Source organism: Onychomys torridus, chromosome 8, assembly GCF_903995425.1.
Source record: "Onychomys torridus chromosome 8, mOncTor1.1, whole genome shotgun sequence".
In the NCBI taxonomy this organism is placed as follows: Eukaryota; Metazoa; Chordata; class Mammalia; order Rodentia; family Cricetidae; genus Onychomys; species Onychomys torridus.
Genome location: NC_050450.1, coordinates 24,901,945 through 24,915,882, shown reverse-complemented (window position 1 = coordinate 24,915,882; position 13,938 = coordinate 24,901,945). Strand labels below are relative to the sequence as shown.

General features: G+C 45.6%; 1 protein-coding gene across 13 annotated transcripts in view; it reads left to right on the top strand.

The window, feature by feature from the left end:
• Positions 1-13,938, top strand: part of Tenm2 (teneurin transmembrane protein 2) — a 1,224,381-nt gene that overhangs the window by 1,142,210 nt on the left and 68,233 nt on the right. For all 13 annotated transcript variants that reach the window (XM_036195999.1, XM_036196007.1, XM_036196006.1 and 10 more), the window contains one exon: positions 10,414-10,624. In XM_036195999.1, coding sequence (XP_036051892.1) covers positions 10,414-10,624 — 211 coding nt within the window. The remainder of the gene's footprint in view (positions 1-10,413; positions 10,625-13,938) is intronic.

The following is a 13,938-nucleotide window of genomic DNA, read 5'->3' as shown; positions in this document are numbered from 1 at the left end:
CCTGCCAAAAGCATCAGTGAATGCGGCCCAACATAAAATCGTGAACTTAAAACATCATGAGATGGTTTTTGCAGTTGTTTTGTGACTCAGCAGCATTAACAAAGTTGTACCACAATGCCAGGTTTGTGATGCTTCACTAACATGTGGCCCCAGGATGTTGTCACTTAGCACTGCCCCCCCCACACACACACATTCAAGGCCACCTCGGGGTATTGAAGCAGAAAGAGAGTAGGGACAGAGTACCTACGGTTCCCCTGAAGGGACATGCTTGTCATACTAATGCTGTTTGTGTTGGGCCTGGTCACTGATGGCCTCTACCCTCTGCAGAGTCAAGAAAGGACAAAGATGCTGCTTGTTATGTGGAGAACAGGGAAGTTTGGCTGACCCTTCTAAGAACAGGGCCCCCTCTCCTGGCAGAATGCCTTCAGATGCTCTTAGGCTATAAGGCAGAGACTTATCTGGACCAAATGGATCCTCCACCATGAAGGACATCCACTGCACTGTGGCATTACAGAGTTGTGTGTATTCACATTTCAAGGGCTCTGAGAAGTTCTGCTGTGAGAACGTAATTTCATATCGTTTAATTGATGTCTCGTACTTGTACTTGTACTTGAACATAGATTCCCCTGCCCACCACCTCCATTTCTGTGTTTCAGGAAACCCCTGATAATATCCTACAGGAGATACAGATTGGAAAAACTGGCATAGTCCCGCAGGACTGTGTATACTTCTTTAGATGTCTAAAAGGGCCTTTGCAGTAATTCAGGGCAAGGATTCTTAAACTTTGATAAGCAAAGGAATATCTAGGGGCCTCCCTTAAAATACAGATTCCCAGTCTCCATCTCAATGATTCTGTAGGTCTAGGGTAACATCAGGAATGCAAATATCTGTTCTCCGGGCCAGGTAAAAAGTATATGAGCAAGATTGTGGATACTGGAAACTCAGTGCTCAGAACAAACATCCCCATCACCAGAGAACTTATACATAATAAAGGTTCTCAAGCCCCACCTGGAGTCCCAAACAGATTTTGTTGGGTGTTTTGTGTTTTATTGGGGGGGGGGTGTTTAGAGTTTGGTAAAGAAGGTTCACCAAAATAAATGAAGCGGGTGAATATTAAGGATTTAGTGGGAAAACATCCTCCAGTGGCCTCCAGGCACGGCTAGAGACATGGCAAAGAGAGGTCCCACACGAATCACACCCTTGCAGTGGTCAACAGAGCCCTGTGGCTCTCCTAGCTGACTCTGCTGTCTCTTTCCCACATCCCTCCCCCAGAACAGGAAAGCTGGCAAAGCAGCTTGCAGAGGGGCTTCCGCTCTGCCAGATCTCTGGTCGAGCCTGACTGATCTTCCATTGCTAAGTCATAAGAAAAGCAGAAGGTGCTCTGGGGCAAGGCTCTCTGGCCCCGGAACTCAGAGACTGACACAAAGAATTGGCATGAAGTAAGAGAAAAACCTCCAACAGGCCTTCCAGGAATGCAAACACGGTCCTCCTCCTCCTCCTCCTCCTCCTCCTCCTCCTCCTCCTCCTCCTCCTCCTCCTCCTCGCAATATTTAAGAATGGCCGTGCTCCACGGAGGGAGAGCAGGCCGCCTGAGGAACGACGGTCCGTCAGGCAGCCAGGGTATTAATGGCAGGTGAAACCTTCCAAATGAGTACCCTGTCAGCCAATCTATTGCTTTCAGAGGTTGGCAACGCGGGAGACCTAACACAGGCAATGAAGAACTAATCTCATAGTGCCGGGTTAAATCAAGTCAGCCTTGCCCGCACCTTTCACTTCTTAGTTACATCAAGCCAGAATACTTTCAATTATTCCTCACTTCCAACTTGTCAGCAGGCATAGGGGAAAATGCAAATGGAGCAATGCCTTTCTATGGTGGAGAGCAGGAAATATCATTAAGAAGCATCATTCACAGAGCTGTGTGTCCGTCTTCATGTGGGCCCCATCCTATAGTTCTCTGCATGTCAAGGTAGTGGGTATTATTAGCGTAAGTCCATTCTGTAGATTGGGAAAGTGAGGTCACTTGCCCAGGGAATGAGAGACCTGCTTTGAAAGCCAGAATGTTCTCATTCTAAGGTCTATCTACGTCTATCTGCCTTTTGTTTAGCTGGGCCATGAGTCAGTGTCACCATGTACAAGTTGGGGAAAAGCTAGGTACCGCATCTTTGTGTGACTTGGGCTTTGGGGAAACCAGCATGTAACCTGGTGGGACCACCCTATGTAAATTCCCTGTCTCCCATCAGGGTACCTTTGAAATGCCTACCATCCTTTGCTCACTCTTTATGCATGCAGAGTCAACCAGATACCAAGAGTTAATCTGGAATATAGCAGATTCTTCGCCCCAACTCCAGGAGTCCCAAGAGGGTAGACCAGGCCCCACATCCCAGTATACTAATTAAGGAGACAGTTCATGGTGAATGAGGGATAAAGGAGCCAATCGGTGTGGCACAAGCTACAGATAAAGGTGTTCCACAACCACAGCTCTGCCTTCGTGGCACCTACATGAGCCTTAGGCTCCAACAGAGGCAGAGCTGAGATGGAAGTCTTAGTCCAAGAGTTTTCTGGGTGATTGTCATTTCCGTTCAGGGTAAGTAAAGGAAGTTGTCTTTGTCATCCCTTGAGGGGAGCAATATGGTCCCCATAAAATGATCACTTCTTCCCCAGAAGACAAGCTCACCATCTCAGATAACTACCCATCATTGAGGGGTGGCTTGTCAGCACACCAATGTGTACACAAAGTTTCCACGCCTTGTAACACAGATGGTCCTCTGTCAGTCTTTTTGTTTCTGGTTTCCAATGTGGCTGCAGGTTCTGGTGTGTTTTGGGGGTCTGAAACCCCTAAAGCTGACAAGATGCCTAATAGAGGATTTTTATTCAGTCCTTGATGGGCTTTGTGGGCTCCAATAAGCCACTGATGCTTTTCAGCAAGTTTCTCGGTGTCTGATGTATACAACCTCAGTACATCACCCGAGGGCCGAGTGGCCAGCCCCAGCTCCAAAGAGCTACAGACAGCCTCTGCTGGTGGGAGCAGTATTTCCTTTGCAGTCTCATAGAAATTGGGTTGCCTCAACAACATTCACTGTTACTAGGCGATTGTCTATATTAACTGAGGACTGGGCAAAGTACACTTGTTGTTAGGAGGACACTGCCAGAGCTCAACCTAAGTAAGTATCTTGCAAGACAAAATCCACTCCATGGCTGCTATCTCCCTAAAAAGTCCACGGGGGCAGGGGCAGGGGGCAGGGGGGGTGAGGGGCTTGCCAACCAGACACTCCACCCCTCTCCTCCTTCATTTCCATTGCAGAACAAAGCTCCCAATTCCTTGGCCCCACTGGGTATCTCTGTCCTTCTTCTCTGCTCTGTCAGCTTTCCTGTCACCTCCCCATCATTAGTCCTAAGGTGTCCAGGGTTTGTCACCTGCACAACCTGCATTTTTCTTGAGGGAAATGGAAAACTGGTAAATACCAATCTCTCTGTGGGTAAACAAACCATGGCTGCCCAGAAAACCCAAAAAAATTTAAGAAAAGAAAGAAAGAAATAGAACAATGATTCGGACGCCCTTAGCCTGTGAGTGGGTGCTCCCACTCTCCTAAGCCTCCTGAGTGTCTCATCTCGGCTGATCACCCACTACTCCTGTTCAGTACCGTTATTGTTAGCCACCACTTGCTGAAATTGCCTGTATAGCTAGTTGGCCAAGATGAGAAGCAAAAATGTGTAGAGTGCCCAGAAAGTTCCCCTGGGCTTTTCCCCAGCCAATACCTCCTGGTAGAGGAAACTATAATTTTTAACCTACTGTAATTGCTTGTGTCTGTTTGTGAGCCCCTGTCAATGGATCGGTATGTACTCTTCAAAGCCTATGGTTTTAACCAACCCTCTACTTAGCCTGCAGGCCCAATGAATAGGATAGAAAGACTGATGAGTGATAGCGCATCCTTTCGACGTGTCCTTTCAAACCACAGTCTGGAAAAAATGGGTTTCAGTATGAAAAACTGAGCTCTAAAAAATAATTACGTGTATTTATTTTGTATGTGTGTGCACCTATGTGGCAATTAGAGGCCAGCATATGGAGACTGGTTCACTCATTCTACCACATGAGTCCTGGGAATCAAACTCGGGTCATCAGGATGGCAGCAAGTGCCTTTACCCACTAAGCAACCTTGCCCATCCAAAAATCTGCACTTTTAACCAGGCTCCAAACCAGCACTGCATGAAGACATTCATAGAGTAGCCATGGCACCTACACTAAATCATTGAGGTCACTTTGTGTTACCCTGTGACAAAACAAACCCAAGGAAAGTAAACACAGCTGTCCCTCTAAGCCTTTAAAGCTTAAGAAAGCCACATAGTTCATGTAGGTCAAAGAGGAAGTCACATGCATAGCAAGACACAAGATGCCACCAAACTGAACAAAACGCCAGACTCTCCCAAAGCCCCCAGTCTACAAAGCTCAAAGAAGAAACCACGAGAAATAAGCATCCTCACATCCTAGAGCCCTTCACTTTAAAAGGCTAAAGGTAAAGATGCACTACATGTTTTACCAACTCTGAAATGCCCAAATGTTGACTATGACTGCTCCCCTGTGTGCATGGGGCCTCCCACCACCAACCAGAGCTCATCTTTACTGGTAAGCATTCACTAAGTTAGAGCTGAAGCCTCTAGAGCATGCAAGCACCCCTTTTAGAATCCAGCAGAGCAAAGTAGATAGGGACTGGAGATGGCTGACACAAGCCTATAGCCATCCCAGAAGGTATGTGTCAACTCAACGTGATGGTTTGACTCTCACAGGTGAATGCCGGGGGAGTGTCTCGGCAGTCCGGTTCTAGGAATGAATTCCCAGGCACTTTGTTTCTCATGTTCACATTTTCAGATGTCCATGTCAACCAGCACAATTCTTTCCCAAATGGAGTGGTAGACAGGCCTTCAGAAGTGATTAAGTCTCTCAGGTTTCCCTGGATGACTAGCCAAGTACCTTGTCTACTGACTTCCTTTAGTGGGGAAGCATCTCTTTCCAGTAATGGAAATGCTATTATTGGCTGCCTTTTTCTGCTTCTTAGCCACATGCCTGAGACTGACTCAGTCTTCCAAGCTTCAGTTTCTTCCTCTGTAGGATGATGATGGTGACAGTTCAATCTCTGAGCACTCACGGTACCAAGTACTGCTCCATACCTCAGTATACATAGGGGGTTTACTCTAGGACCCCACAGATACCAAGTCCCCAATGCTCAGATTCCTTATGGAAAAAGTGCAGTGTCTCCATGGTAACCTCTTCACATCTTCCTGAATCCTGTTCAAGGGTGCCCAGCCTTTTGACACTGCCATGTCACATAATTTACAAAGTTCATCTTTGATAGCTTGGCAATCAAGTCATAAAATATTTTAAGTAAATTTATGACTTTATGTTGGGCCACATTCAGAGCTATCCCCACCTACATGCAACTCACAGGGCAGTGGTTAGACAGGCCTTCTAGAACCATCTCTAGGTAACATCTGCTACAACATAAATGCTGTACAAAGAATAATGGTGCTGTATTGTCTAGTGAACAGGAAATTATGTATATGTGCCTAGTACTGGTGTAGCCACCATAGGCTTGCCTTCATTTTCTATCTGAGTTTAGTTGAAGGCACAGACAGACTTAGATACCAGATCCTGAGGGCTGAGAATTCCCCTTCTCACATTGTCACCATCATCTCCACTTGGTACATGAGGGAAAGGAGAGACCCAGAGCAGTTCATTGTCCACAGCAGCTGACAGTAACCAATCCGAGACTCAGACTCCAGTTCCCAGGCCGAAGTTTCAGGGTTGCAGTACTATTCTCTGCAAAGTTGCTGTGAAGATTCGAATTTTTAAAATATGAAAATGCTGCTTCCTCTGTGACATCTATTTTCACTGTTCGTCACTCCTAACCTGTCACTATTTGGAACTTAGCAAGCTTGCCTGGATTTAACCAGCCCAGGGCCCATCCTAATGAATGACTCTATGTATAAAGGAGTATTCCTTTCATTACTTTTCCTGTCTAGTTTTTACAAACAGAATGAACTTTAAAACTTGAGCAAACTTCTGTTTATGGTAATACCTATAGTTTACTGTGTACTTTATGATAAGAAGATATTCTATACATCAAGTCAGTTATTCCCTATCTCATAACCCTGAAGCATATATACTGTGATAACTCAGTTGTTGTTGTTGTTTAAGTGAGGATCTGGAACTCGCTCTGTAGACCAGGCTAACCTCAAACTCACAGAGATCTGCCTGCCTCTGCCTCCTGAGTGCTGAGACTAAAGGCGTGAGCCACCATGCCCAGCCTAATAATTCAGCTTCAAAGGCAAGCAGATTGATGTTCAACAAAGTTGTTCATCTTCCCAAGCTTGCACGGTGAGGACAAGGCCAAGGAAGATGAAATTGAGTCCACACAGCAGGTTCTTACCTCAACTCTGTGTGAGTTGTGTGGCTTTCTCTGTTATGACTTCTGATCCAAAGAATTCACTTCATATTACTAGATTGTCATAGAAAATTCTCTCTGATTTTCTTCATTAGAAGTGATGTTTTCAAAAAAATTTAAGCTCAGTGTGCTTGTATACAATCACAGTCCCAGTACTTGCGAGGTAGAAGCAAGACAATCAGGAGTTCAAGGTCATCCTCAGCTACATGCAGAGTGAATTCTAGCCCAGCCTGAGTTACATGAGGTTCTATATTAAAACAACAGTAATAGAAAAGAGATTTTCTCAAGAACCTTGGTGTGACTGGAATTAGTTAAATTATATTAAAATATAAATAAATAAATAGGCTCAATCATGTTCCCAGAAAGATTCTTCACGACCACATTTTCCTGAAAATGCCAGTCCAATTATTGTATGATATATATGCATAGAAAAATCAGCCAAAACTGTGACTTGGCCTCAGTTCTGAGAGAAAGAACCTAGAACAGGCTCCAAGGCCACATTTCCCAGAGTGAACTGAAGCAGACGAGGGCATATGGGCAGATGTGTCAACACTGTGGGCCACCTGGGAAGTCTCACTTGCCGGATCAGAATGAAGCTCCTGTGGAGGGATCGCTGCCAACCTCTCCCACCAGCATCCCTACCCTCCGCAGGGAAAAAAAAATGCAGCCAAACAAATAAGTAGGTATATAAATAAATAAAGAAACGGGACGGTGTCATCAGAGGGCCTGCGGCTTCCCGCCCTGCTGGATGGAGATGTCCTGGCCTCTCGGGTCCTGAACCGGCAATGCAGAGTGGTTTGATTGCCTGCTTGATTGTTTGCAAGATAACTGCAAGATTGTCAGTGACAGAGTAATTTACTGAAGATTGCAATGTCAGACTCTATCCAAGGGGCTTGCTAGCATAAAGAGGCGATTCTCATGACTGACAGGCCACTGGGAGACTGGAGGGCCAATTTAAAGTTCACGGTGTCGATGGAAAGTGTTGGGGGCAGCAGCCAGTGATCACACAGCATGAGGAGGCCATTACAGGCATGGCGTATACTGCTGCCCTAATAACGCCCACACCCGGATGCTGCCACTGAGGCAGAGAAATGTCAATATGTGGGAGGGGATCATTCATATCTCTTTTCTTTTCTTCTCTTTGTATTTGCCTCCTGCTATTGCTGGTGTGTTTAGTCTCTTGCCAGACTGGCCCCTCAGATTAAAGAAAAAAAAAAAAATATCAACAAAACAAGGAGGAAATTGAAGGTAGTGGCAGGTCCAGAAAGAGGGACAGCCTGCCAGTGGAGGACAGAATGTTTGGTGCTTAATAGGAGAACCGGCTCCGGGTGTTATTTGCGCCTGACGCATACTCATCCTCTAGCTGGTAATATGGGGTGGGTAGCAAATGGGCTGGAGGAGGAAGAAACCCTTCCCAGCCGTAGAAGGGCAAGGCCACCCGAGATAGATGGGGCTCCTAATGGGAAGAGGCCGATGACCTTAAAAGAAATCTATAATGCTAACAACAGTGGGTTCTTCTCACCTGAGAAGCTTCTCAGCTGCTGAATAGAAGTGTGGATCTCAGCGGGTTATTTTTAAAACCTGAAGCAGGCGCTCTGTGTAGATTCCCTCTGTCTAGTGTGGCCGACCACGGACGTGATGTTCACGGCAGAATTCAATGCAATTATTTTTTCTTCTCCTTTTCTTCCTTGTTCTGCCAATGGCCCTTGAATCCAGATTGAGCAATCGGACCATGGATCCAGGGCTATGTTCCTGGATCAGCCTGCTGCCAAGATGCTCTTATCCTTCAGCACTGTTCCTGGGGCCTCAGCCTTCCTGGACTCTGGGAGCCTCACATTCAGCCAACACACAGGGCTGAGCTACAAAGTCCCTAAATTTACACCGCACCTGCCTGCCCACCCTCCTGTGTCTGCATTTCTAGGAAATTTTGCAAACCTAAATGTGTTATGGGGCACACCAGCAGCATTTACCCACGTGGAAAATGAGAGGCTACTTTCAGTAATTTAAAGTCGAACAAAACACGCAACCTCCTAATTTGTTTGTTTGCTAAAAAAGAAAGTAATGCATTAAAATAATTGTACATTAATTGCTAAATTACCTAGGAACTTTGGTGGAATTACATATTTCAATTTCATTGGTGGAACCAAAGGGGAAGGGGGTGCCAAAAAATGGCATTGTTGTAGATTAAAAGCCCACAGCCAGGACTCTGATTCAGCACTCTCGGACAAGTGTTTGTCATGGGCGTAGTCCAGAGTTAGAGAGCACACTTTTATGATGCTAATTATTTCTCCCTCCCCGCCAAAAAAAAAAAAAAAAAAAACCGCTTTGCTATCAAATTCAGGAGGCATCAGCTACATTATTCTCAAGCTCTGCTACCATGTGTTCAATCAAAAACCTCATTCTGATAGGGAATTCCGAAGGGCAAACATTGCCCTGGACATTCTAGTCCTCGGCCATCTCTGACATGTGAGGAATGGTAACAGTCATCCACTCATTCAACGAACATTTGTTGAGGATCCTGTTCTGCTCTGGACACTGAGAGAGACATACATGTAGAGTTAATAAGGCCCTGTTCATCGTTCACTGAATTCTTTTCTAGCTATGGAGGCAAACATAAAGACGTAACTAATTCCCCTACAAGGAAGTTAGTGTCAACAACAATGGTTTCTAAAAATGTACTGTGCATTAGAATCACCTGAGAACCACAGTGGATGTGCAGATTCCAGAACCTGCTTCTGGAGGCTGTCAATGGGGAGGCCTGAGGCAGGTCCTTGATTCTGTCTGTGGATATCTAAATGTGAGCTATTCCTTCAGGACCCGAGATGCACAGGGCAGGAGCTCCCACCAAGGTCAAACACTTTGTGCTACTATAACAAAACAAAACAACAATAAAACCATAGTGGGTGTGGCTTACACAGTTCACATCTGTTTCTCATGGTTGAGGCTGGGAAGTTCCAAGCCAAGACCCTGGGGAACTGAGTGTCAGATGATGGCCTGATTCCTTCTCAGTGTCTTCAGAGGGAAAAAAGGGGGCCAGAAGACTCCCTCAGGTACCCGTTACAGGAGTACTAACTCACCCACAAGAGCTTTAAAAGTTCCATCCTAAAGCCCCTTCTCAGTGTGGTTTAAAATGTCAGCATGTAAATGGGGGGATGTGAGCCACAACGCATAATACTAACCTAGCCAATGGCACCACCAGGGGGGCTTCCTGGGTAAAAAGACCACCCCTAAACTGGGCTTTCAACAGTGGGTTGTCCTGTCTGTCTCTTCCTTCCAGACAGGTGCTATGAGCCTGTGTCTGCTGTTCCATCCTCAGCATGAACAGCACTCCAATGAGGGGAGCATGGCCCATTAGTGCATAGGAGCAGCCCAGGAAAGTGGGTAAAAGCTCAGGAATCTAGAAGAAGACAGAATGGAAGTGACTTCCTGGTGGCCACACGATGCCATTTCCACACTTCCTTGAAGAGGTGACTCTCACAGCACCTGCTTCTCCTCCATCTTGTCAATAGTCCTCCCCCTGGCTTAGGGGGAGGAGGGCTGGCATGGTTTTCTCCAAGGAAGGAAGATTGACAGCCTCCCACACTTTGGTTAGTGGATACCCAATCGGCACAGGCCCTTGGGAACAGTCTCTGGGCAATTTTTATGCTATGTTATTTCAAAGAAAAGTTCAGGGTTTTATTCCCAGTCACTCTAATAATATCTGCTTGTGGTAGTAAAAAGAAGGAATTTTAGGAAAATGCAATAAAGCAAAGAAAGAGGATCACACCAGAGAAACCACTGTTGATATTTTCAGCTGTTTCCTTCCGTTGTTTATTCTCTGTATGGGGGAAGCTGCAATTATACAAGGCTTGCTGCGCGAAACCTGCCAGTCTCGGACCCATGGGAAGGTTTGATGGTAACAAACGTGTTAGCATCTCGGCATCTCCAAGTGGCTTGGTGCCATGCTCTGACCCTGGCTCTGTTTCTGCTCTTCCAGATGGCCTGGTGGATTGCCTGGACCCTGACTGCTGCCTGCAGTCAGCCTGTCAGAACAGCCTGCTCTGTCGGGGGTCCCGGGACCCCTTGGACATCATTCAGCAAGGCCAGACAGACTGGCCTGCAGTGAAGTCCTTCTATGATCGCATCAAGCTCTTGGCGGGCAAGGACAGCACCCACATCATTCCTGGAGACAACCCCTTCAATAGCAGGTAGGTACCCATTTGTCCCTGCAGGCCACCAAGGTCCCCACTCCTTTCTCTGTTAGAGCAAAAGGAAGTTCTCTGTCTTTTTCCTGGGACCCATTTCCTGGAAACTGCCCCTGAGGCAACTTATTGACATGGGTCACTGAAGACACTTTCTTCACTCTGGTAGGGGTGCTAGACTAGAGTTGTGGTTGCTCTGCAGAAGTGGACCACCTTCAGCCCAGAACCTGACGATGACACCTGTTGATTCTGAGTTTTGAGATGATTTTTATGATCCATTCTTTTATGACATTTTTGTCATTATTTGAATCCCCTTTTTAATGCCTCTGAGAGAGGCTTTTGTTTGAGCGTTACTGAAATAGTTGTTCGATGGAGTGTTTTTGAAAGCTGTTATTAACTTGATAACATAACCTATCATTCACAGCATCTTAAAGCCGCAGTGATGCCAGTTATAGGAACTTGTTGAGTACCTGGGGTGATGTTATGCATGTTGTCTCTGGGTTCACACAACTCCCATGCGGGGTGCCCTCTAGTGCTCAAGGCGCTGAGCCCAAGCATTTCTCTCCAAGTCCCTCATTCTTTCCAGTTCATTTTTGCTCTCAGTTGGGAATCTGGAATCTGTGACTATTTGGGAGTCAGATTTTGAATTTCTTTTGTAGTCAACTTGACCATCTATTCACACCGGAGGTCACTCCACACCCTTCTGTCTTCTAGACACTGTGACGATTGTGAGGGAAAGAAACAAGGGGGCCAGAGGAACTGGGGCCTTAGCTGGCACACGTGATTGACTCCCTGGCCAATCCAGATGTCCAGGCACATGCTACTGTGACGAAGGTTGGCATAGTCTTTTGGGGGACACTCTACCCCATCTCTCTGCTCTTGCACATGAAAAAAATACCAACTACTGATTGGTTCCTCCTTCACCCAGAGATTTTAGGAGCATGAGCAAGACAATGATGTCCCTTACTAATACCCCCAACCTGTTGTCTTCCTTCTAACTCTTTTTGGGTCTGTTGTTGTTTGTTTTGCCTTCCTTTTCCATTTAGTTTTTTATAGTTTTAGAATTTGTCTGATATTTGTATTTACATTGGGGAGTGCCACAGCACACATGTGGTGGTCAGCAGACAACCCTATGGGAGATGATTCTTTCCCTCCAACAGAGGGTCCTTGGGATCAAACTCAGGTAGCCTGGCTTAGTGAGCACCTTTACCTGCTGAGCTTCTTCAGCCAACCCTTATTTTATTTTTTATTGGCACATAATAATGGTGCATAGTTATGCAGTACCAAGTGGTGTTTTGGTAAGTGCACACATTGCTTAATGATCAGAACAGGGAAACTGGAATAACTGTCATCTTAAATATTTATCATTGTTTGTACTGAAACATTTAAAATCTGTTTAACCCTTTGAGATATGCCTTGTGTTTTGGTCCACCACTGCCACCCGACCCAACTGTGTACTAGAGCACAGTATATGTTTCCCCTCTCTAACTGTAATACCCTCCACCTCCCCTTGCTCTCCCAGCCTCTGTCCTCACTCAGCTAGACTCAAAAGTACCCATGGAAATAAAGTGTTCACACCACTTCCTTTTTGAGCACAGATCAGAGCCCTAATTTCATAAGTGATTCTATTAGAAGTCACCTCACTAGACTTTAGGGAGAAGGCATCATCTGGGTAGTACCAAGTCCCTATCCCTCCTTTGAGAGCCTAGAAGGTTGGGATGGAGAAGGCTGGATAGAGGCACAGTCAGTTCTGTAGCCTCACAGAAGCCTTCTGCAAATCTACATAACCCCAGTTATTAGCAACTCTGCTCATTTATGTATTTATCTGTGGTTATTCAAGACAGATTCTCACTCTATAACCCTGACTGGACCAGAAGGAAGGAAGCCCATGACTGCAGCCCAGACTAGCCATGAACTCACAGCAATCCTCCTGTCTCTGCTGCCCAAGTGTTGGGATTACAGAGATGCACTGTGACATGATGCCTTTGGCAATTCATTTGAATATGAGAGTTCTTCACAGGGTCACCTTAGGTCCTGATTTTACTAAACAGAAATCAGAAAAATAAATGATAATATAGAAGAGATCATAATCCCAGTCTTCTGTTTCCCCCTAATTTCATCTTCCTGATTAGCAAAATTAGCATGATATTATTATACAACATGTAGTAATGTTACTATTCATTTTAAGAGAGGAATGCCTCAAAAAAGAGGGAAAGAAAGAAAAGAAAAGAAAGAAGTAAGGCAGGCAGGCTGGGCATGTTGGCACAGGCCAACACTCGGGAGGCAGAGGCAGGAAGATCTCTGTGAGTTCAAGGCCAGCCTGGTCTACAGAGTGAGTTCCATGGTAGCCAGGATTACATACATAGGAAATGCTACCCCCACCAAAAAAAGGAAAAGAAAAGAAGAGAGAGAGAAAAGAAAAAAAAAGGGAGAGAGAGTGAGGCACAAATCTCCGGCCAAAATGAAAGGTGTTTCCTCCCTGTTAAATCTTAGCTCTGGCACAGTGCCTGTGAGTGCCCCCTTTCCATTATGAACACAGTTCTCATGAAGACTTGTGACTGACTTGCACTCCACTAAAGCATTTCAGTAAGGTCCATGCAACTTGCTTGTGCTGTAAACAATGCTAATCACCTCAGTCTTCCCATGCTCTTCCTGCTTAGCATTTCAGTGTCTATCCTCAGCCAGACACTGATACTCTCTTATGTTTTTTTTTCTTCCACTTCTGATACCATCTTAACATTCCCACCATGAGATATCAATTCTGGGAGGCATCCTGAAGGAGGGCCAAAATATGTTGGAGTCATCAGAGATTCCAAAAACATGTGGTAGTCTGAAACAGCGCACAGACCTGAGTGACGGGAAGTCACTTTAGAGGAGGCTGTTTGGGAGCTTGATAAGGCTGCACTCTCTAATATCTCTGTGTGGATACATAATTCAGAAGGACAAAACAGTTCTCCAAGACCCGGGGTGGAGTTCAGTAAGCATGTGAAGCTCAGCACACTATCATCTGACAGATAATGAAGGACAGAGTTTGGAATAAAGAAAAACTTAATTCAAGACTTCTACGAAGGCGGTCTCCTAGAGAATGGTAGACAAAAATAACTAAGATGCTTCGGCTCCACCACTATAATTTATGGAGCAGACCTCACTATCTAGATAATGTGATAATTGTTACACATCGATAATCATAAATAGAAAGGCACCGATAGCATGTCTTCACTGAGTCTTTTCTGCAAGTTGGCTGCCTGGAAACGCCAGGAAGCCAGCCACAATGGAGAAATGGAAAAACAGACCAGGAGAAACCATGGGTAGTCAAGCCC